Raw genomic sequence first — 24,352 nt, 5'->3', positions numbered from 1 at the left:
GACAAACCATCTCCGAATGCCTCTTACCTTGAAAACCTTACAGGGTTGCCTTAAGTTGGCTGCAACTTCACAGCAAAAATAAATAAATAAAAAAGAGTACCCTACACTGGGATCCCTTAGAAAAGAGCACAAGAATAACATCTGGTCCAGCTGTCAAGGCTACGAACCAGGGTTGGCCAAACTTGCTTAACGTAAGAGCCACATAGAATAAATGTCAGATGTTTGAGAGGTGCAAGATATGAACATCGGATGGATGGATGGATGGAAGGAAAATAGATTGGGGCGGGAGAGGTAGAAAGAAAGCAACTTTAACTTTAAAAGCATTTTCCAAGCCACTGGGCAGCCTTGACATGGAGAAGTGATTTAAAGAGAGAAATGCCTTCTCCAAGCCAGCCACAGGGCAATGGGGGCTTCGAGAGCCACACAATATGTGTGAAAGAGCCACATGTGGCTCCCGAGCCACAGTTTGGCCACCCCTGCTGTGAACAAACGGATATAACACAGAGGAAGTCACTGTATACCTGAAGACGCTTTGGCAGGGTCAAAACCAATGCACCCCCATGATCTGTGACAGCAGATTAAATAGTTGTTAACATGTTAGCTAGGTAGATTTTTTAAAACAAGAGGTGGGGAGAAGCAGAAGCTTTATAACTCCGCCCACTCGTCCAGCACTTCTGGGATACGCTGTAAGGACCGCCGTTTTGCACAAGAAGAAAGCAGGGATATTGTAATGTTCAAACATCAGTTCCGTCAGCTTCTCGCGCTTGGCTCTGGTATTCCACTACGAGAAAAGAAACAAAATGAAAAAGTTCATCACGTTCTCACTTACAGCCCAAGCATGGACACATCTCAAACATTTCTTACTGTAAATGCAGAAAAAGTCCCAAAATGAACAAAAAAGGAAAATCTGGGCTACCTCCAGCAGAAAAGGTTAGGGAATGTTGAGATGTTCCTTTCTTGGACCTAATAAGTGAAACTCGGGCTCCCAGCAAGCTGTGATTTACAAACTGGAAACGGGCATGCATGCTCTGTCCTTCCCCACATGGACCATGGTTTCATGACACAGGACTGCCAATACCAGCTATCCCTGCATCTGTCAAACAACTTTATCATCTGCTTCTCACCCTCTTCCTATATGTATGGACTGGCGACTTCCATTTCAATGCATCTGAAAAAGCATGCGTGCACATGAAAACTTGGACCTTGAATAAACCTTTGTTGATCTTAAAGGTACCACTGGATTCAAACATTGTTCATATGATTCCTTTAAACGCTGGAGAGTGAAACCATGACCTGAAGTGGCTTTATGAACCAGGTTTATATATGAACATCACTGCGTAAACGTATGTGCAACACAAAACTAGGCTCGATTGCATGGTAACAAGGGAGTCAATCTCGCAGTCAGAGTGTACGTTGCACACACGAAGCTGCCTAATACTGATTCGGATCATTGGTCCATCGAGGTCTACACTGTCTACTCTGCTGGCAGTGCTTCTCCAGGGTATTTCACATCCCTTTAACTGGAAATGCCAGGGATAAAACCTGGGACCTTCTGCAAGCAAAGCGGAAGTTCTCCCCCCGAGCCACAGTGCCTCCCCTATGTTCACGGGCTGACAGAAGGCTCTCTTGGGTGTCTGTCTCAGGTAATGCAAATCCACCGCTTTCACTTTTGAAGGAGGCACCCAGAAGTAGCACACAGCAAATGCACGCTACATAAAAGCCCTCCTGGGCCTCCTTCCAAATGTTAGAATGTAACGTCAGAGGAGCCCTGCTGGATCATACCAATATTCCATCTAATCCAGCATTCCGTCTCACGCCAATGGCCAACCAGTTCCTCTAGATGGCCAACAGCAGGGCAATGATGCCAAGGCCTTCCCCTGATCTTGCCTCCTGGCTCTGGGATTCAGTTTAGTGCCTCTGAATGTAAAGGCTGTCCTCAGTCTCCTTGGCTAATAACCACTGATAGTAACCATTATCTGCCTTGAATCTATGTGATCCCCTTTTACGGATTTTATTCCTGCGGCCATCACTGCATCCTCTGGCAGCGAATTCCACATTTTAATCACTGTTGCTGCATAAATGTGAGACACACACTTTGCTTTCCAATGAGTACCCAAAACAGTGTATAATATTCTCCCCTTCTCCATTTGATCCTCACAACTGCCCTCTGAGGTCGATTAGGCTGTGATTAGCCCAAGGTCACCAACCGGTCTTCCACAGCAGAGTAGGGGTTTGAACCTGGGTCTCCCATATTCTAGAATCACAGAGCTGGAAGAGACTTCCAGGGTCATCTAGTCCAAGCCCCTGCACAGTGCAAGAAATTCATCAATATCTCTCCCCCCCCCCCCAACCCTTCCTTCATGCCCAGATGACAAAAACCTCCAGGATTCCTGACCAAACTGGCCTGGAGAAAACTGTTGCCTGATCCCAAAGTGGCAATCAGCATTTCCCTGAGCGTGTAAGAAAGGCCATGAGAACTAAGCCTAGAGATGTAAAATTTCCAGAAATTTTGAAACTTGGAAAAAAAAACCCCGGAAATTTTGGGAAAAATTGAAAAAAATGCTACATTAGCACTTCTTTTTTTCTTTTCCAGATTGGAAGTCCTTCTGTTACTTTAGGAACATAAAATACGACTATGGACAACTTTACCTGGCATGAAATTATCCCAACTAGCATATTAAAAATATAGTGTATCCAAAACAATCATTACAAACAGAATTTACTTTTTTAAAAAATATTTATTTGTAATTGTAACAAGTGGAGCAACATTCTCCTGAACTGTTTACATGGAACAGACAAAAAATCCTCCACAAAACAATTTTTAAAAATCCAGAAGTAATAACGATTCATATTTCCTCTCCACAGTATTAAATATAAAAAAAAAACATTCATCATGTTAAAATAAAACATTCCTTAATCAATTTTTCTTTTTTTCAATTTTTCAGAAAAAAACAAAAAAGGCTTCCAGAAAAAAATGGGAAAAAACTGGGTTTTTTCCGTTTTTTTTTTTTTCCTGGCCTTCACGTCTCTAAGCCCTGATGCAGCCCTCCCTGCCCTCCTTCTCATGATCTGCCTAATTCACAGAATCAGCCTTGCTGTCAGATGGCCATCTAGCCTCTGTTTAAAAGCCTAGTTCCGTGACATCATGCCGGCTCTCATAAAGCAAGTGCCTTCATAGAGGCAAACGATGCAGTGCCTATCTCATCATCAACAGGATCAGAGTGACCTTGCTCCATGTTCTGCAAAGCCCTGGCTTCAAAGCTTTCTGTTCCACAACTCTGAGTGCCTCAAGCTCAGCTGGCCGTTTCAAAGAAACAAACTAATTTTTTTTTTAACTCACAGGTGCTTCAGACATTAGGACAGGATGCAGAGACGCTTCAGATTTAATATGCATCTTGTAGGTGTGATCCAGAATTGCTTGGAAGCTATCCCAGTCTTCAACTGTAATGACAGGAAGAAAAAGAAGATGATATTGGATTTATATCCCGCCCTCCACTCCGAATTTCAGAGTCTCAGAGCGGCTCACAATCTCCTTTACCTTCCTTCCCCACAACACACACCCTGTGAGGTGGGTGGGGCTGAAAGGGCTCTCACAGCAGCTGCCTTTTCAAGGATAACCTCTGCCACAGCTATGGCTGACCCAAGGCCATTCTAGCAGATGATAAAAGATGATGATATTGGATTTATATCCCGCCCTATATTCTGAATCTCAGTCTCAGAGTGGCTCACAATCTCCTCTATCTTCTTCTGCCACAACAGACACCCTGTGATGTAGGTGTGGCTGAGAGAGCTCTCACAAAAGGTACCTTTCAAGGACAGCCTCTGCTAGAGCTATGGCTGACCCAAGGCCATTCCAGCAGCTGCAAGTGGAAGAGTGAGGAATCAAACCTGGTTCTCCCAGATAAGAATCCATGCACTTAATTATTATACCAAATTGGCACGACACCAAACTGCAAGTGACACTAGAGGTTCTTTGGCCAGAAATGTGACTTTAGTTCCAGTGAACCTGCAGCCCAAAATGTAGCTACAAGCCCAAAATACATCCAGCGTGAATGGAGGCGAGGGGAGAAAGGACAGAAGCAGGCCGAGGGAGCAGCAGCACAAAGCACAGTCTGTGCTTCGTCAACAGGATTAAAAGCACCAAAATAGGGGATGCTCAAGTCCAGAGCCTGAACAGACCCCACGGTCCAGAATGATCACAAAATAGTGACTGCATGAGGTGCTAATGCAGGAACCGCTCTTGACAGCAATCTGCAGACACAGCCTGTCAAAGGAACATATGAGGCAAACTCTTGCGCTGAACATATATGGTGAGCCTTATCTGGACACCATGATTAAGCATGGATTGTTTTTCTTAAATACAATTGAAAACTAAATCAGAAAACAAAAAGAAAGGTTACTGATTTCCCCTGAAACCAGAATGTAAAGTGATGGGGTGGGCTCCAAGCACCTTTCCATTGACAGAAAGGCAGGAGGGAGGGGGGGATTTTTGCCAATTCGCAACTTCTGTCCTACACCTCCATTTTGCTTCCCATGCTGTTCATTAGTGCCCTCTGATTCCAATCCCAGGGGCACGATCTTTTTCTTTGGGGGGGGGGACTGGAAGAGTCCCACCCAGTGTTCCCTCTAAGCCGAGTTAATGTGAGCTAGTGCACAGTTTTTTAGCCTCTAGCTCACACATTTTTGTCCTAGCTCAGGAAGGATGGCCCCAGAGGAAACTCATTGATGCAGGAGCTCACAACTTTAATGCCAGCGATTCAACAAGTAGAATTTTTGCTCTCAGAACTCCACAGTTTAGAGGGAGCGCAGGTCCCATCCTGCGAATTTCACTCCACTCTGTGTGCAGGATTTGGGGACCATAGTTAGCCATGATTAGAAGATAATGATATTGGATTTATATCCCACCTTATACTCTGAATCTCAGAGTCTCAGAGCGGCTCACAATCTCCTTTACCTTCTCCCTCCACAACAGACACCCTGTGAGGAGAGTGGGGCTGAGAAAGCTCTCACAGCAGCTGCCCTTTCAAGGACAACTCTTGTGAAAGCTAGGGCTGACCCAAGGCCATTCCAGCAGCTGTAAGTGGAGGAATGGGGAATCAAACCCGGTTCTCCCAGTCCACACACTGAACCACTACACCAAACTGGCTAATCAGCCCGTTCCAGGATTAAATATCAGCTCTGCACTGAGAAAAGCACAAATAAGCCAGTTTTTCCACCTTCCCAGCCTGTCTGCTTGCAAGGTCTCACTGAAGAGTCCCTTTATATGGCTGCAGGCCGGAGGGTCCACCCAGCAAGGGACGGGACAGAGGTGTCTTTTCCAGAACACATCATCATTACAAAGGGTTATATTTCTCCTATACCCTTACAGATGGAAGCAAAAGCTTACCCATTTCTCTGCAGCATGGGTGGGGAACCTTTTTTCTGCCAAGGGTCATATGGATATTTATAACATCACTCGCGGGCCATAAAAAATTATCAACTTATAAAACAGTGCTCCGCCAAGGGAGAATGATTCAGGTCAGCAAAATTAATCCAAATAATTGTTTTTCTATTTGAAGTCATGTGGGGAGAGCCTAATCTGGCACACACACACGGCCCGCTGCCCTAGGCAAATAGATAGGTCCAGGGCTTTTTTGTAGAAAAAGTCCAACATGAACTAATTAGCATATTAGACCACATCCCTTAATATTAGCATATTAGGTCACACACTCATTAGCATATTAGGCCACACCATCTGGGACAATCAAGTGCAAACGGAACTGTGACAGTAACTTTTCCAGGCCCTGCAGCAATTCTGGCCAGTCAGCCAGGCCCCAGGGAGGCTGCCGCACAGTACATCTGGGTTCTGTGATCCCTGCGTGGCCCTGGGGAGGCTGCTGCACAACGTGGCTGGGGCCCATGATCCTTGCTGGCCAGCCAGGCCCCAGAGAGGCTGCCAAATGGCTCAGTTTGGTTCAGCCCAGCAATCCCTGAGGGCCACATACGGCCCTCGGGACGGAGGTTCCCCCACCCCTGCTCTGTAGGAAGGCCCATGTCATCACTGGCCAATATCCCTTAAATGTTATAACCAGGGCTTATTTTGTAGCAGGAGCTCCTTTGCATATTAGGCCACACACCCCTGATGTAGCCAATCCTCCAAGAGCTTACAGTAGGCCCTGTAAGAAAAGCCTTGTAAGCTCTTGGGAGGACTAGCTACATAAGAGGGGTGTGGCCTAATATGCAAAGGACTTCCTGCTACAAAAAAGCCTTGGTTATAAATGGGAATTTTTACAACACACGTACATTTTAAAATCTTCTGGCTCATACAGAAACCATTATAATGAAATCCTTTTCCCCTCCGGACCCAAAAGCATTCTCACAAACAGAACGCCACGATGTCATGAATAGCAAGGACAACTGTTTCTGCTTGTTTAGGCGTTAAACAACCAAGACCGGCAAATAAAAGAGGGGAGAAAAAGGGCCCATACTCATCCCATTTTTCAAAGGCAACGTGGCCTCCATGTTCTCCCTCGGGACTCGCAATGCATTTGTGTCTATGTAGTACGTTGGCCCCCCTTGCTTGTTTTTGTCACCGTCGATCTCCATCATGGAGCTGCCATCATCCCGGTCCAGGACCACACCGATGGCGGTGGGAAAATCAACCTAGAGTGGGAGACGCAGAAGAGAGAGGTTCAAAGTCAAATAACGGGCTGCATCTGCTCTGCAGCATCGAAGTCCCCAGTGGCAAAGAGGGACATCCTGGTGAGGATCCAGTGGAGTTAGCCGTGTTAGTCTGTTGCTGCAAAATAGTAAAGAGTTCAATAGCACCTTTAAGACTAACAGATTTTCCTGTAGCGTAAGCTTTCGAGAAACACAGCTCTCTTCGTCAGAAAGCTTATGCTAGAGTAAACTTTGTTGTCTTAAAGGTGCTACTGGGTTCTTTACTATCTTGGTGAGGGTTATTCCTCCCACGCTCTCCCAAGAAAGGGCTATACAAATTGAATTGAGGTTGCCCCTCCCACTAGGAGGAGGTTTGCCATTTCATCAGTTGCATTTCGGATGAATTATTTCAGCCCTGCAAGTTTTGGGCAGCAAACTCTGGGGGTTTTATTGTCAGCCTTCCTTTTCCACATCTCACTTCACAGGACAGGAATCAGCTATCGAAAGAGCGGCCAAGGAACGAGCCGCTAAGGGGAATGGGTTGGGATGCACATCCCATGACACCGAATGTTCTTTGTCAGTTCTACGATACTGTGAAACTAGTTTAGGAATTGAAGGCTTTAAGGACAGAAGCGTTCTCTCAGCCTACCCATAGTTTTGAACTGTTATTATATATTATCCTCCCTACTCCCAACCCTGAAAACGTTTTGAAAAACAACAGCTGGAGATTCTCAAAATCCTAATAAAGCTCTATTAAGGTATGTACATTATTATTTGTGCTTAGATCTCCAAGCACAATAGAACTAAAATATGCAGTACTGCTGGCAGAGCTGGTCCTTCTCTGAAATTGAAAGTCGGAAGAGAAACAAGGCCTGTGAGCGCTTGGATCTTTCTGTCACACATCAAGCAATAGGAACCCCTATAGAACTTCAGGAATCAAACACACACCCTGATGTGTTATTTGCAGGATGCAACATCAGGGCACTGAGCTATAGGATAACCTTACGCTGGCTCTATCTCAACTCCATGCAATGCAGAAAGTTCATTTTAACAAGACAAAGAAGATATTGGATTTATATCCCACCCTCAACTCTGAATCTCAGAGCAGCTCACAATCTCCTTTATCTTCCTCCCCCACAACAGATACCCTGTGAGGTGGGTGGAGCTGGGAGGGCTCTCACAGCAGCTGCCCATTCAAGGACAACTCTTGCGAGAGCTATGGCTGACCCACGGCAATTCCAGCAGGTACAAGTGGAGGAATGGGGAATCAAACCCAGTTCTCCCAGGTTAAGTCCGCACACTTAACCACTACACCAAACATAAGAACAGTCCTGCTGGATCAACCCATGAAGCAAATACATTTCCATATTTGTGCCCATTTATCCCTTTTTCTCATATCGAAGCATAAGTAGAATGCTTATTCCAAACTATGTCTCCCATATTTTCAATGAACCTAAGAAGAGCCCTGCTGGATCAGACCAGTGGTCCATCTAGTCCAGTAGCCTGTCTCACACAATGGTCAACCAGTTCCTCTGGAGGTCCAACGAAAGGGCCTGCCCCTGATGTTGCCGACTAGCATTGGGGTTCCCTTCAGTCGCCATGGCTAGTAGCCTCTCCTCCATGAATGTGTTTAATCTCCTTTTAAAGCTGCATGTGTGTTTCAAGGAGCTTTCTGAGCAGAAAATTTACAGAGGTTTACAAGATTAACTGAGCAGTGGTTTACAAGTTTATACATGGGATAGAGAAGGTAGAGAAAGAAGTACTTCCCTCCCTTTCTCACAATACGAGAACTCGTGGACATTCAAGGAAATTGCTGAGCAGTCGGGTTAGAGCGGATAAAAGGAAGTACTTCTTCACCCAAAGGGTGATGGAACACATGGAATTCACTGCCACAGGAGGTGGTGACAGCTGCCAACATAGATAGCTTCAAGAGGGGATTGGATAAACATATGGAGCAGAGGTCCATCAGTGGCTATTAGCCACATCCACTGGGGCAGTGATACTCTGTATTCTTGGTGCTGGGGGGGGCACAGTGGGAGGGCTTCTAATGTCCTGGCCCCACTGATGGACCTCCTGATGGTGCCTGGTTTTTTGGCCACTGTGTGACACAGAGGTTGGACTGGATGGGCCATTGGCCTGATCCAACATGGCTTCTCTTACGTTCTTAAAATCTTCTTAATGCAATCTCTCAGGACTCTTTCTTACCTTTGGACAGTCCTCCCCGGCATAGCCAGCCCGAACGGTATAGGAGCCAATATCAAATACGAGAGCGCCGACTTCATCTGCACACACACACAGGTAGTTACAGTGAGTGCTGCTTCAAAACAAATTTAAAAATCCACATGAAACAAGCTCTCTGTTAACAGAGAAAAGCTTGGAATCCTCAACACCACTCTAGAATCAAAAGGTTGGGGAGGAACGAAGAGCAGATAAGTATGGCAGAAGAGGTCATACTGCAATACTACTACAGGGACCATGGGATACAGAGAAACTCACCACTAAATTACCATATGCAGGACTGGGCTGTAAACATGTCGTCGCTCCAGGCTGATTCTGAAAATTTCCATGTACCCTACAAAAATGGCTATGGATGTACAAATTCCCCAAGGAAGGGAGACCAGAGATTTAAGGCCCAGGACCTTTGATGCAAACAAAGCACCCTGGTTTCAGATTCAGTGATGAAATATGTACTAGGATGGATCCAAAGCAAACTGGCACATCATCAAAGGAACAAGAAACCAAGACCGCTCATTAACCAAGCAAATCTTCCGCTCCTGCCTCCCACCAACCAGGCTGACTCTAGTCAACCTATGTCCAGGACCTCCCTGTCATCTGGTTTGCTGGGAAAGAGCAGAGTCAACCAGTACTAGGGATCAGGGTCATCTGTGCACATCCCCACATCTGGGTCTCACCCCTCTTGTCCCACGTATGCATTTGCAATGAAAGCTTGAAAACATCCGATTTTCCTACCCATGCTTAATTCACTGGCTGTGTAGTGCTTGTGAATTAAGCAGTGTGTAGGAAAATCAAACCTACAGTGTGTGGCTCAATACTCTTTCTCCGGTTGCTTCCTACTCGCTGATTGTGATAGAAGTTGCAGTCTGAATTGCACTGTACTCCATGGGGACCTCATATCCCACATAAATGGAGTTGCTGGATAGCAAGAAGCTTGTAAACATCAGGAACAGTCACAGCACCTGCAGAAACACGCAAGCTGCGCTCTTGGCTTTCCACTCTGATACGCATTTTATTTTTTAAACTGGAGAAGAACGTTATGCATCGCATAGCGGTAATGCTCTTCCTGTCACAGCAGCTGCATACCAGCTAGTGTGGTGTAGCAGAGGATCGGACTACAATCTAGCTTGAATCCCAACTCTGTCATAGAAGTTTGTCCGGAGACTAGGGTTACCAGATCCCCCCTGGCCACTAGCAAGGAATGAGAGGGTAAGGCTGCAAGATCCAGGTGGAGAAACTCCTGGAGATTTGGCATTGGGACCTGGAGAGGACAAGGATCTCAGTGGGGCACAACGCCAGAGTCCACCCTCCAAAGCATCTATTTTCTCCAGGGCAACTGATTGTAGTCTGTAAATGAACTGAGCTATGGCTGACCCAAGGCCATTCCAGCAGCTGCAAGTGGAGGAGTGGGGAATCCAATCCCAGATAAGAGTCCATGCACTCAACCACTACACCAAACTGGGTCTGAAGAAGTAAAATAAAAAGGGGAAGCTGTGCAGCTTTTAATTCCAGAAGCTGCTTTAACAAGCAAAGCGCATCCCCCCTCCCCAAAGCCTGCATCCCCAGAGAGACTTTTCCCTCGGCCAAGAAGGGAGAAGCTGCAGGGGCCAGAATTCTCCCCACTCCGTGAGCCTTCAAGGTCCCGGGGATTCTCCACGACTGAGGGAAGCCCGCACTCACTCACCCCCTCCGTACACGCCGCCGCTCATGGCCAGCTTGGCTCCTTCCCTGCCTCCGCTGCCGCCTCCTCCGCCGGCGCCAACAAAAGCTCCCCGCGTCCGACTCGCTCACTCAACCCGACCTCGTCCACTCAACCCACACTGCTATTGGCTCTCGCCCTTCCCCAGCCAATCGGGAAAGACGATGCTGGTCGGATCCTCCTATCACGGCCGAGAGGGAAGGAAAGAGCCAATCGGCGAGGGCGAGGCGGGGTTATGCTTCTCCTTCACGCCGCTGGGGATTTTTTGATTCCTCGACCTGACCCCTGTCGAAGGGCGGCGAGAAAGGAAGCAAGTTTGGTTGCAGGCCAGAGGAAGGAGGCGGGGCGATCTCAGGCACGTGGGACACGGAAGCGAGTCCGCTGCTGCCCTCAGACAGATGGTGTGCATGCTTGCTCAGTTAGTAAACCCGCTTCTCTGTATTCGGTTATCATCCTATGAAGTTGTCATTCCGTAAACTGTATCAATGCATTGACATATTGGTTTGGGCAGCCATGTTGGCCTGAAGCAGTAGAACAAAGCAGTAGGCAAGGTGCACCTTTAAGACCAACTAAGTTTTATTCAGAATGTAAGCTTTCGTATGCTCTTAAGCAGACTTGCCATTCTGTAAATAATGAATTGCTAAAATGCAAATACTATAAAGCATAAGCGCTAAAGAAGTTTCTCATAGAGAGATGGCATGTATTGTCGATTCAGGTGGGTTTCCCTGTTGGTCTGAAGCAGCAGAATAAAGTTTGAGTCCAGAGGCACCTTTAAGACCAACAGAGTTTAATTCTGGGTATAAACTTTTGCGTGCATGCACACTTCTTCAGATGCACACGAAAGCTTATACCCAAAATTAAACTTAATTGGTCTTCAAGGTGCCACTGGACTCAAACGTTGTTCAGTGTGTATTGCAGCAAGAGTGCCAGACTAAGATGAAAATCCCCTCCTCTGCCTTTCTAGCCCGTAACTGAATGATGCTAAATAGATCCAAGTGGGCAGTTGTGTTGGTCTGAAGCAGTAGAACAAAGCAGGAAAATCAATGGCTATTGGGATGCAGCGCTTAGGGAACACTGAAAAGGTATTACGCATATCGCAATCAGTGCTACAAATAAGTATAAACTTTGAGTCCAGAGATACCTTTAAGACCAATAAAGTTTAATTATATGATTGGGCACAGTTCTACAGAAATCTCGTTGGACTTTAAGGTGCCGATGGACTCGAATCTTGCTTTTCTCCTGGCTGCTGTTTCATTATCCCACCGGCAGGGGCCGCTGCTGCTCCTTCTGGCTCTGCATTATTCGCACAACATGGGGCGAAGAAAATGCAAAGCGGAAGTTACATAAGTACTTCCGGGTGCCGAAGCGTTTGCTGGTTTGCGCATGCGTATCCACATCTTTCCAAAGCACGATGGCGACGGCGGCCGCGGTAATTTCTACCCCAACGCCAGCAGCGACTTCTCTTCTTTCTTTGGACCCGGAGCGGCAGAAAGAGTTTCAGGCGAAGGTGCAGCGAGTTAAGAAGACAGCCGCCCAAAAGGTGAGGGATCGTCACGTCAGACATGAAAATAGACGCTGCCGCGTGGGAAAGGCGTCTTTGCCTCTCCCCCCCTTCTAACTTACGGATTCCCGTTTCCTTGGCAACCGCCGCGTGGCAACGGGGGTCGCTGTGTAGTCTGCGTCATCGTGTTCTAAAGCGCGCGAGGGGAAGGTCTGCAGCCGAATTCTGGCTGTGGAATGGATTGGATTGTTCCACTTCAGGCGATGGGGGAGGGTTAATACTCCTGGGTGCTTCTTTCGTGCATTGAACTCCCCCTCCCCGTGTTAAAGTTAATGACGCGTTTGTATCTCTTTCAGCTCTACACATTTTCTGTTTGCATGGGTGAATTATTGTAGGGAAGCGTTTCTAATGTAATTTCATTGGGACCCCCCCCCCCTTGCAGGTGAGGTGGCTCAGACCATTCCACTGCTGTGTTCAGCTGCACGTGGCCAGCAACATTGTTCGATATGTTGTTGAAGGCTCCCCTTCGAGTTACCGAGCTACCCATAAGCACTGGTGCAACAGCAAGCGAAGGTCTGTCTTTATTGTTTGGCCCAGGGGTGGCCAAACTGCGGCTCTGGGAGCCACATGTGGCTCTTTCACACATTTTATGTGGCTCTTGAAGCCCTCGCCACTGTGTCAACCTGCTTGGAGAAGGCATTTCTCTCTTTAAATCACTTTTCCAAGCCAAGATAGGTGGTGACTTGGAAAATGCAATTAAAGCTGCTTTCTTTTCATCTTTCTCTTCCTCCTCCCATCTATTTGCCTTCTTTCCTTGTGGCTCTCAAAACATCTGACGTTCATGTCTTGCGGCTCTCAAACATCTGATGTTTATTCCTTGTGGCTTTTACATCAAGTAAGTTGTTTGGGCCACCCCTGGTTTCGCCTGTCTTGTTTTTTGCAATTTGATAAAATCTTTAAGATGGTCCTCATACACAGAGTCTCTGGCCTATTTATGTAGCCTAGTTATGGAGGCAATATCTCTTCTGGCTTCTGTTGATTTTTTTAAAACAGGGTGATATTTTAAGTTCATATGTAGTCCTCATGGTCTTAGTCTGTTGTTTGCCCTGGGTCACAGTTACTTATTACCACAGTAACCAGTAATGTGTGGAGAGCCACTTCAAAGAGATGCCTTGCTCACCACCTGTTGGGTTTTGTGTCCAGTCCATCTCTAGCATGTAACAATATGAAACATGAAATCTGTTTGTACATGGTAAGAGTTTGTTATCTATATTTGTAGCTGAAAACTTTTTCTAAGGCTTGGAAAATTGGCAGAGGATTGTACATGTGCACCAGGGTCATCTGTGCTGCTAGATGTGTGTTTTAGATGTGTGTGCTGTCTTACTGTTCCAACTGTGAACAAAATTGGCTGTGTTAACCTAATTTTTGTTAATACAAATCAGTGGCAACTTTGGTGATATGGTACTACAGTGTGGCCTTGTTAACACTTAAATTTTCAGTGCAGGTGATGGCAATTTGGGGGGAGTTTAAACAGACATTTCATTGGTTGAAATCTACGTTCTCTGTGAATCTATATAAATTTTTTAAACTGCTTATTCTTGTGGCCATTGCTACATTCACTGGCATTGAGTTCCACATTTAAATCACTTTCATTGGATGCCCTCTAGTTTTTGGGTAGAGGAAGAAAAATGTCCCTGTCAACTCTCACCACCCCATGCATAATTCTATAAGCATGTATCCTGTTCCCCCCTTAGTCATCTCTTCTCAAAACTGAAAACTCTCAGACTCTTCAGCCTTTCCTTATAGGGCAGGTACTCCAGCGCTCTAAACGCCATTTTGCTGGTGTGGCATCAATCAGTTCAGCCAAGTGCTTCTGGGGGGTGATTAGCCCCATCCCCATTATTCGAGTCTGCAGATGTGACTACAGTGTCAGGGGACACTGCCCTAGCAACTCAGCTCCCATGCACTGCTGCAGTGTTTGAAAAGAACTGAGATTGCTTATAGCTGTGAAGAGGTAGCTCAATTAATAAAAAGTGGGGGTTTTCTGGGTGGCAGTTTTTGTATGCATTCCTAATGATGCTAGGCTCATTTCCATGAGGGAAGAGGAGCGATATGGGTAACTTTAAAAAAAAAAACCTTTGATTTAATTAACTGTAGGGAGCAAGTCTTATAAATCCACTCATTACCTCTTTTATATTCACTACAATTGCGAGTTGCCTTTCTGACTGAGGACGTGCCAGATTAGATGTCGCTTCTTCCCCACAAAGCTGAGCCCTGAAATCCTTTCAGCCATTTCACATGGAAAGACCGTCAGATGTTTGCAGCACTTCTGAAACTGCCAGATAACATTTGGAAAGACTTACTGTCTTGTGTTTTCCTCCCCTTGTATTACAGAATGAGACGCTGACGCCTGGCGTCATTTACCTGGGCCATATCCCTCGGGGCCTTTATGAACCGCAGCTCAAAGCATATTTCGATCAGTTTGGAACGGTCACACGGCTTCGGCTTTCAAGGAGTAAAAAGGTAATGCTTTGGTTGGCCTAATTTGTCTTTGAATTGTTCATATGATATGCTTGCTTTTCTGTGGTACTGTTCCAAGCTTTTCTCTGCTGAAGGAATTGATGATAATGTTTCAGTAGTGTTCCCAGTGCCAGCGCTGGAGAGCCAGCACAAGGCTGACACCCCAGGCCAGATGCCCCCCCCTTGCCCCTCACTTCCTCGGCAAGGGCGAGCTCAGCAGCAGCCACAGCGGGGCTTCTGGCATCAGCGTGTGCCCGTGTGTGCATGCTGTCGCTCCACCCCTCTGTGCTTGGAAGCACAAACACAAGGTACAGAGTGACTGCACACTGAGGCTGGAAACCCTGTGGCAGCTACTGAGTTCAGTATTTCCCTTGCTATTCTCCTCGCTGAGGAAGCAAGGGTGGGTGGAGCACAGAAACCAGCACTCTCCCCCCAAAGCCATGCTTCAGGCAGCCGCCTCATGCTTCCTAATGGACACGCTGGCCCTGAGGGTTCCTTACTTGCTAACTAAATTCTGTCAACCCTTGCTTAGGTTGCCTTTGGGCTGTGTAGATGGCTCCCAGTGATTGTATATGAATAGCTTCCTAATAGGGGCATCCCTTTTCCTCACCCGGAGCGAGGGAAGCACACGTGAAGCATCTTGGCCTGGTGTCTGCCTTTTCCCATAGTCCAGGGACATTAATGAACTAGTAACGTGCAGTTTATTCAGAATTATATTATAGCTCAAAAGTTCTTTCTTGTATTACAATCCTGGTCATCTGCCTTCTTATCTGTCAACTCTCCATGTTCTACGGTTGTGCAGAGCATTTACTCTTGCCAGATGTAAAATGTAATACTATCCCACCAGCAGTTACCTATGATAGATATTTTAAAAATCCGGTTGTCATTAAGACTTTGTACATGCAACTTAAAACAAGTTGATTTGTTGTCCCATATTCTTCTTTATTGCTCCCAATATGATACTATACGCCTTAGGTTGCTAGACCCAATTCTGCTCAATATGTCAAGTTGCTCAGATGCTTATGCTGTCTTCTGAATGATTTGTCATCTGAAATAACTGAAAAGGTTGCTTTATTCTTGTGTCTGGTAATCAAGGATCGATTGTCCAACGTATAGCTGTATACGACTGGTTTATTTTGTTATTTCTGTATCTCTTTTTTTGCCTTATTTATAATCTGATATATGCCAATAAAGGCTTGTGTTTATCACAATCCTTCCGCCAAAAAAACACGGCCAGCTCAGCATGGAAATGTATTTTTCAGTTTCATCGTCTTTGTCTTTAACAGACCGGAAACAGCAAAGGCTATGGATTTGTGGAATTCGAATGTGACGAAGTTGCTAAGATAGTCGCTGATACCATGAACAACTACCTTTTTTGCGAACGACTCCTGAAGTGTGAGTATATGAGACACACAGTGCTCCAAAAGGACTATTTTGAAAGGGGCAAGTTGCCACTTTAAGAAATCCGCTCATGACTCTGAGGATAATCTCCCAAACCAGCCTCAGTGTTATCTTTCCCAAAGCAAGGAATCATTATGCTGAGCTTCCTGAGAGCTATGTTCTGTGCCAGCATACTTGACCTCAACCTTGCGTGCAGGGGCATGTCTGAACTCACTTGATGTGAGATGCACGTGTGTGTGTGTGTCTGTGTGTTGCTTCTAGTGGGAAAGCATTTGGGAATGCCTTCTTCTCACAGCACCTGTGTTAAAGTAAAGCAATGCTTAGGCCACTCTGAATTGACAACAAGAACTTTTTGTCCTTCTTCCAAACAGCTAGAATTTGAGGGCATCCAATGAAGCCAGTGGGCAGTAGGTTTAGGACGGACAAAAGGGAATGGTTTACACAGAGAATGATTAAAATGTGGAATTTGCAGGCAGGGGATATGGTAACGGCCACAGGAATAAACATCTTTAAAAGGGAATTAGATAGATGTATGGAAGACTGGTCTACCAGTAGCCGCAGCCATAATTGAAGGGAACCTCCACATTCGAAAGTCTTTTGAATCCCAGTGCCGAGAGGCAACTTCAGGAGAAGGTCTCAGACTCTCTGCCCTATTGTTAGCCATCCAGAGGAACTGGTTGGCCACTGTGTGAGACAAGATGCTGGACTAGATGGACTGTCAGTCTGATTCAGCAGGGCTCTTCTTATGTTATGTTCTTAAGTATTTGTTTGGGTAGTCATTCACTTCCCCCATGGTGCAGTACTTTTTATATTATTCCCATAGGTCCATACAAGCTTTTTTCTTTACTAATTTAGGTGCCTCACTTATTTTATAATCAGGAAAATTGATGTGGATCAGGAAAAGACCACTGCCTATGAAGTTTTTTGAAAGTTAACATTAGTCATGGGTGAGACATACTGAGAGTCAGTGTGGTGTAGCAGTTAGGAGTGTCGGGCTAGTATCTGGGAGACCCAGATTTGAATCCCCGCTTATGCCATGGAAGCTCGCTGGGTGGCCTTGGGCCAGTCACACTGTCAGTCTAACTTACCTCACAGGGTTGTTGTTGTGAGGGTAAGATGGAGGAGAGAACTATGTAAGCTGTTTAGGTACCCATTGGGGAGAAAAGCGGGGCACAAATGAATTAAAGAATTAAGCACTGTTAGGATGAATTGCTTTAAGATAGCGTTGCCTGAAGCAGATGGAGAACTAGCAGCAGCCTATGTCTGGTTGCCTGATAGAAGGAGTAATTTGTCTTGCATGGAAGCACGTGACATTAGCTGATGCAACAGGCATGATGCCCAGGGGTGGTGGAAGGTATTTTTTGAGTTATGCGAACATGTTTGTGGCATGACAGAGAATGGCCTACAAGGAAATGGAAGGGGCATATAAAAGCAATTAAGAAACTAGGTGGTCCTTGTGATTCTCCATAATAGCATATGACAGAGGTACTTTGATTCTTACCTGAAATGCAAGTTAGTCCAGCGAAGACAGAAGTCCTTTGCCTAGATCGGGGCGCCCGGGGAGGAGAAATACCTCTCCCGGTCTTCGACAGGGCGCCGCTGAAAGCGGTGTGCCGGGTCAGGAGCCTGGGAGTTTTACTGGAGCCTTCACTATCATTGGAGGGCCAGATTGCAGCCACTGCCAAGTCAGCCTTTTTCCATCTGAGGTGGGCAAAGCAGCTGGCTCCCTTCCTAGAGCGCCAAGATCTGGCAACGGTGATTCATGCAACGGTCACCTCGAGACTAGACTACTGTAATGCCCTCTACATGGGGCTGCCTCTGTACCGAATCCGGAAGCTGCAGCTAGTGCAGAACGTGGCAGCTAGATTGCTGTTGGGGCTCCCAATGTGGGGGCACATACAGCCTGGGCTGCGCGAACTGCACTGGCTGCCAGTTGTATACCGGATTCGTTACAAAGTGCTGGTTATTACCTTTAAAGCCCTATATGGCCGAGGACCTGCCTACCTTAGAGACCGTCTCTCCCCATATGAACCCCAGAGAGCACTGAGGTCAGCCGGGAAAAACCTGTTGAGCATTCCTGGGCCGAAAGAGGTGAAGTTGCAAAGCACCTGCAACCGAGCTTTCTCTACTATGGCTCCACGCCTATGGAACCAACTTCCAGAGGAAACGCGGGCCCTGCGGGACCTTGAACAGTTCCGCAGGGCCTGCAAGACTATCCTCTTCCGATTGGCCTTCACTGATTAAGAGGGAAACTGCTAAAGAACTCGCCATCGTAAACGTAAACATATCACTAGTATATTTTATTAATTTTATCAATTTTAGAATGTTAATCAGAATTTTAATTAAACTGTCAATGTAGCTTTATTCAATATTTGTATGACCAATGTATGAAATTATGTTGTTAGCCGCCCTGAGCCTGCTCCGGCGGGGAGGGCGGGATATAAATAAAAATTGTTGTTGTTGTTGTTGTTGTCTAGCAGGAATGGATGAGGAGGATGCTGTTATAATATCATCTGTCATAGATCATGTGAATAAAATGCAATATTTATGTGCTTTAATGAAGACTGTTCAGCTTTGTATTGGGGGGGGGGGGTCACTTTGCACCAAAACAACAACACTGATGCGCTTGCTATATTGCAGGCGAGTTTGTACCACCCGAGAAAGTGCACGAAAACCTCTTCAATGGCAGCGAGCGAAAATTCCGTAAGCCATCACGCCCAGCGGTAAAACGTTACAATCGGCAGCGATCAATCGCAGACGAAGCAAAGATGACACGGCGCTTGCTGAAGAAAGAAAGGCAATTGCGGAGAAAATTGGCTGCGAAAGGAATAGATTATGATTTTGATGGGTTTGTAAGTGAACATCCCCTCCCCGGAAGTTTTAGCATAGGAGGAAAGATGGGCTGCCAATTTAAGACAACAGTGCATTCCATAGTACATGTGTGAGTCAGGTCAAGTGATCTGTTACCATTGACCAAGTGATAGATCTGTGAATTGGCGATAACCTGGAATCCTGTAGCTGTGATGCAGAAGCAAGCAGGTCTTTACTGAACTTACATTCAATAGCAGACAACTGCAGGCAGTCACAGTTCCTGAGAAATGTACAGATATCCTAACTGTCTTGCAATGTGGTTTCAAATGACTTATATGTGTATGCCCCCGGGGCATAAGCAGGCTACTGGCCTGGTCATGTGGGGGAATAGTAATTCCCTCCAGGGGATCTGAACGGAAAGCTCTTGTAAATTGAGCAAGAGGTACTTATTTGAGCAGAGTTTCTGGAGAAACTGATAAGGAATGTTCTGAATAGTGTAGGTAGACAATCCAGTAACTTCTTTGGGCTTGTTTGCAAAGCTGCCTTAGATACATGCCAACAAAATGACTTTTATAGCCATTTACAGCTGATTAAGAGAAATCCTGGCACAGCATTTTAATTTTGCTTTGCTGACATAGTCAAGGGGAGCAAGTTTTCTCACCTAGCTTTTCTCATACCCCAAGGAGTCTCAAAGCAGCTTATGATCTCCTTCCCTTCCTCTCCTCACAACACGCACCTTGTGAGGCAGATGGGGCTGAGAGAGTTCTGAGTGGCCCAAGGGTCCCCCAACAGGCTTCATGTGAAGGAGGAGTGGGGAATCAAACCTTGTTCTCCAGATTAGAGTCTGCCACTCTTAGCTGTTCTGGCTCTCAAGTGTAGTCTGAATTCACAAGTTTCATATAATTCTGTGGGATGTGCTCATCTTCAAATAGTTCATGTACTCAAGCATTTTGAGTACAACTGTAAAAAGAAGTTAGGAGGAGATTTGTTGTTCTCAATGAGCCATTTTGTACAGAAAACTGATGATGGGAATTCTTCTTTCTAGGCAGCTCAAATATCTCTAAAGCAAAAGACGCTGAAAAAGAAAAAGACGCCCTCAAAGAAAAAGACACTGAAAAAGAAAAAGATGCCCTCAAACTCAGACACCAGCATGGATATAACTGACGACAGTGAGGTAAGTTTAAGCTGCTGGTTTACCTAAAGGGTCTTAGAGGCAACTGTTAGTCGTGTGGTTCTCACTTGTGCATGCTTAATAGAGCCTCCTGCATTACTGCCCTGCACCTGTTTTTCTTTTAGTTAACCTTTTAAGTTTATAGGAACATTTATTAGTGTAAGAGGAAATGTTCTATTTGAAAGGAAGCCCTTAAAACATTCCTGCACACAGAAGGCAGAAAATGCATGTGTCCCTATATCAGTTGCTGTTGGCAGTGCATGCGAACTTAGAAATAATAACTCCTCACCTTCCGCACATAATTACAACTTAAGTGAGAAGTAACTCACAAAGGCCCCTACCCTGCCACACATTTTATTAGTCTTTAAAGTGCTAGTGGACTCTTGCTCTTTTCTACACTTTTTGTTACTTCCATTTCCCACAGCAGCCTTTACCAGAAGCTGTTGGTTATATGACACAGAACTTGTGCTGGTTTTTTAATTTAATCATGGGATAACAGATAAATATCCAGTACTGATCTTCAGTAAAATACTCATCATGCCAAAGAGTTTCAGTAACATTATTGCAGGAAGATAGGCAGATATCAATATTGCAGATATTGGAGTAGTCAGACCAGTGGTCCATCCAGTGTAGCATTACGTTTCACACAATAAAACCAGGGTTTGGAGGGCTCCGTAATAGTTTAGTAGTGAACCGTTCTCCATTAATTGGTTCAGATTTGTGACCATCACTACATTATGTGGTGAGGAATTCCTGTCACAACTTCTCTTTTAATTTGTGGCAATGCTGCCACCAGGAATTTAGTTCCAAACACTTTGCTTAATGTTCCCAACTGGATGTGTGACCAGGCACTAAAGCTTTTTTGCTGGACTCTGTGGACCTGAGGATGAGACTCTTCTATTTTAAAATCACAGGACTCCAGGTTAATATAAAACAAAATAAAACTTTATTTGTACAATAAGCATATTGATTTCAAGATGATTATAACTTAATTCATCAGTTAATCACAATAACTTCTGATTGAGGTGTCACTGTTTCACTTCACACACTCCTCCCCTCTCAGTTCCTCCTTTTCTCTTCTTAACTCCCTAACAGCTTCTGTCTCTCCCACTCCTAGAATATTCTGACAATATTAGGTTTTGGCTCTCTAGCCCCTAATAAGCCCTGTAAGTATGTCTACCTTTCTTCCCTAGAATCTTAATGCCTTTCACAGCACTAGTATGGGATTCTAATCAGAAGACTGCTTCTCAGACTGCAGAATGGCCACAAATGACTGTCTGCTGAGAGTTCACTGTTGACTCTTTCTTTTTAGCTCCACCTGCACTCAGTCACCAACCAATCACCTCATTCATCCCCTTCTTTCACTACTGCAACTTTTAAAGGAACACACAGAAGTTCAAATCATTACAATTCTATAAATTGTTCTTTGAGTGAAGAGGGTACTTCCTGCTGTCCTGAATCCATTACCCAACAACTTTACTGGACACCTCCATTGTGATTAATTGTTCTGCAGCTTTCCTCACTTGAAAGCTAAAGCAAAGAATTCATTCAGTGTTTCCCTGTTGTCTTTTAACAGCCCTCTGTTTTCAAAAGGCCCCATTGTCTCTTTGGACAGTTTCCTGCTTCTATACAGTTAAAGAAATCCACTTTGGGATAGTAGGGTGGTTGTCAGCTATGACCTCTATAAAAAAAAAACCCACAAACCCTCTAGTCCAAGGGATTTGTGGTAACGGCAAACAGAACAGAAAATTACAAACCCTGAGGTGTGAATCCACACACACTAGTCGGGTGGCTACCACCAGCCTGAATTGACTACCCAAACAGCCAAGGGGCAAGCTTCTAACCATCCTAGGGATAAACAAGGAAGGTAGGTCACCTGTAGAGTGAGTTTCCCCAAAACAATTAACCTGGTAGGTGTGCACTTAGAACTTGATTGAAGCCACCTGAAGAACAAAGTATCACAAAATATAATGAAAAGGAATTTATTAGATTGTCTTGAGAATCGTTCAAGAAAAGCTTTAGCAGTGATAAAAAATAAGACTAAATTTAAAAGGCTAACTAAACAGTCGGACACTGATTCAGAGTTACCAGATGTTCCCATTCCAAGCTGAAGATATTCAGCAGTCAGAATCCCTTCTATCCAGAGTCAGCATTGATCTGGCAGGGTGCCTGGCCCTCAGCAAGTAAGCATTCCAAATGGTTTTTAGGGATCCATTAGCATTGCAGCCAGTGAGCAAAACAGGTTGAAAAGACTGCATTTTTATTGCCAAGGATCCAAAGTGGTCTGGGGCCCAACAGACCAGTCAGATCTCTGGTGATAACTGCCAGTTAACAGTGTGAGCCTACTAGGCATATACCCTAGCAGCAATGTTCCTTCTAAGCTGTAATGTCTTGTGAGCAAAAATTCTACTTTGTGAACTACTAGCATTAAATTTGTGGGCTACAGCATAAATTAACTTGCTCTGAGGCTATTTTCCCTGCAAAAGGCAAAAATGTGTGAGCTGGCTCACACTGGCTCAGCTTAGAGGGAACACTGCCTAGCAGGGGATCAGAATCAGGTTTAATGGTAGGATATGAATTTTGGTTCTTAGTAACTAAGTGTACCTTTAATATTAATATTTTAAGTTTAGTACACCGGCGGGGGTCAAGTAAAATATGGGATAGAGAAAAAAGTAGTTGTTAATGATATAAGAAATTGAATATATTGCCATATGTTACTAATAAAAATTGTTTGGGGATAAAAAGAATCAGGTTTAATGGTAAAATTGTCTGCAGTATAACCCTCCCATTTCCAACAGCTGTAAATCACGAGCATTAATTAAACGGAATGCAGTTAATTACGGTTACCAAGGTACCACAGTTCTGGCCTTGTGAACAAGAAGGGAGTCAGTGATAATCACTAGTTTCCTCCATGCCTGAGTGTTACCTGGGTGGCAGAAGGTCAGCTTGCCGAGTCTTCTAGCAGTCAGTACATTTATTTTCCATTTGAACCATTCAGCTCAAATGCAGGCCTAACAGCTGCAATAAAACCTGAACCAATGTTTTTTTGGAGAGACAAGAAACTGAACTAGGAACTCCGTTTCTTGACAACCCCTCAATCCATAGTAGTTTTCCTGTTAAATTATTTCCAGCTGTTCGTTTGCACACACTGGCACGCATGTGGTAAGCAATCAGTGTTCACAGGTTGCATCACTTTTCTCTTGTCCAGCTTCCTACCCCGGTATGCACGCCAACACTTCTCGAACGCCGAAAATGTCTATCAGAAGAAGCTGAAGAGAACGAAATAATTTTGAGGTTGCCACCTGCAAGCACAAAGATGAACGCGACGCGAAAAGCAAAAAGAGCCAAGTCACAGAAGAAAACTGCAGCTCTCGAGGAACAGAAATGCAAAACCATAAGCATTCCTTTACCTCAAGGACCCTGAGTAAATAATGGATGTTTCCAGCAGTTTTGACTTGGACAATAAAAAAAGAACTCGGTGGGGTTTCAATATAAGATTCCCTGCGTTCTGTTGTCCTGAATGCATCCCATCAAAGTTCCAGTAACCTTTACCTAAGTAGCAACCTTCTTAGTTGCTACTGCTTTGAGACAGTTTTTGGCCTAGGGAAATGTGCTGTCTCCTTGGAATTTTCACACATCGTTAAGGACCGGAATCAGAAATGGTGCAACAGATGTCTACGGATGAACGCTGGGTGAATTGGGGAAGGGATGCTAAGAAACAAGGCCAGATCTCACAGATCTGTAGAATACAATCCAGGGGGGTTACTCTGTAACTATAACTTGGATATGAAATAAATTTCAAATGAAAGGCGATGAATGGTATAATGATTCCTGGAATACAGCGCTAATTGCTGCTTGTCACGTGTGCCCCCAAGTCCGAGTACTAGATGGGGGTTCAGCTAGGGTTTCCAGGTCCTTCCAAGCGGGGGGTACACTTAACAGAAGCAGGGAGGAACACCCAGCATTTCAGCATGACCCAGAAGTGATGTATGCATTGGTTTCTGCCATAGAGTTTTTGCCCAAAAACCAGAGCATCACCCCTGACGTGCCTGTTTCACTTCCAGGTCACGTAGGCACGTTGCTTTAATTTCTGGTGTCCTGCCCTTTTTGAGGGGGTAATTCCCCCAGCTGAACAGGCAGCAGCACAGCGCACTAGAGGCAGATAGGAGTGAAGGCCTGGCTGTGTGTCTTGACTTGGTTTATGGGCTATTCTACTTCTACCCAGCTGTCCCCATAAACCAGGGCTGGCCAAACTGTGGCTTGGGAGCCACATGTGGCTCTTTCACACACACTGTGTGCTTCTTGAAGCCTCCCAACTCCCCATCTGCTGGCTTGGAGAAGGCATTTGTCTCTTTGCCAAGCCAGCAGCTTGGAG

The 24,352-nt window shown here is 45.3% G+C and overlaps 2 protein-coding genes across 2 annotated transcripts in view; one reads left to right on the top strand and one right to left on the bottom strand.

The window, feature by feature from the left end:
- Positions 1–10,686, bottom strand: part of ACTL6A (actin like 6A) — a 30,660-nt gene extending 19,974 nt beyond the window's left edge. The window contains exons 1-5 of the mRNA XM_060242555.1: positions 10,559–10,686; positions 8,845–8,921; positions 6,468–6,642; positions 3,341–3,441; positions 684–781 (exon numbers count right to left, since the gene is read on the bottom strand). Coding sequence (XP_060098538.1) covers positions 684–781; positions 3,341–3,441; positions 6,468–6,642; positions 8,845–8,921; positions 10,559–10,583 — 476 coding nt within the window. The 5' untranslated portion in view covers positions 10,584–10,686. The remainder of the gene's footprint in view (positions 1–683; positions 782–3,340; positions 3,442–6,467; positions 6,643–8,844; positions 8,922–10,558) is intronic.
- A 1,173-nt stretch (positions 10,687–11,859) lies between these two features.
- NIFK (nucleolar protein interacting with the FHA domain of MKI67) lies at positions 11,860–23,790 on the top strand. Its single transcript, XM_060242554.1, has 6 exons — positions 11,860–12,113; positions 14,469–14,597; positions 15,881–15,989; positions 18,636–18,847; positions 19,852–19,980; positions 23,186–23,790. The coding sequence occupies exons 1-6, from the start codon at positions 11,985–11,987 to the stop codon at positions 23,399–23,401; spliced, it is 924 nt and encodes a 307-aa protein (XP_060098537.1). The 5' UTR covers positions 11,860–11,984; the 3' UTR covers positions 23,402–23,790.
- Positions 23,791–24,352: the final 562 nt, after the last annotated feature.

This window comes from Heteronotia binoei, chromosome 6 (assembly GCF_032191835.1).
Source record: "Heteronotia binoei isolate CCM8104 ecotype False Entrance Well chromosome 6, APGP_CSIRO_Hbin_v1, whole genome shotgun sequence".
Taxonomy (NCBI): Eukaryota; Metazoa; Chordata; class Lepidosauria; order Squamata; family Gekkonidae; genus Heteronotia; species Heteronotia binoei.
This window is presented reverse-complemented; position numbering and strand designations above follow the sequence as displayed.

Coding starts and splice junctions, on each gene's coding strand:
- NIFK (XM_060242554.1), top strand. CDS start 11,985: ATGGCGACGGCGGCCGCGGTAATTTCTACCCCAACGCCAGCAGCGACT. Junction 12,114..14,468: donor AGAAGACAGCCGCCCAAAAG/GTGAGGGATCGT, acceptor CTTGTATTACAG/AATGAGACGCTGACGCCTGG. Junction 15,990..18,635: donor TTGCGAACGACTCCTGAAGT/GTGAGTATATGA, acceptor GCTATATTGCAG/GCGAGTTTGTACCACCCGAG.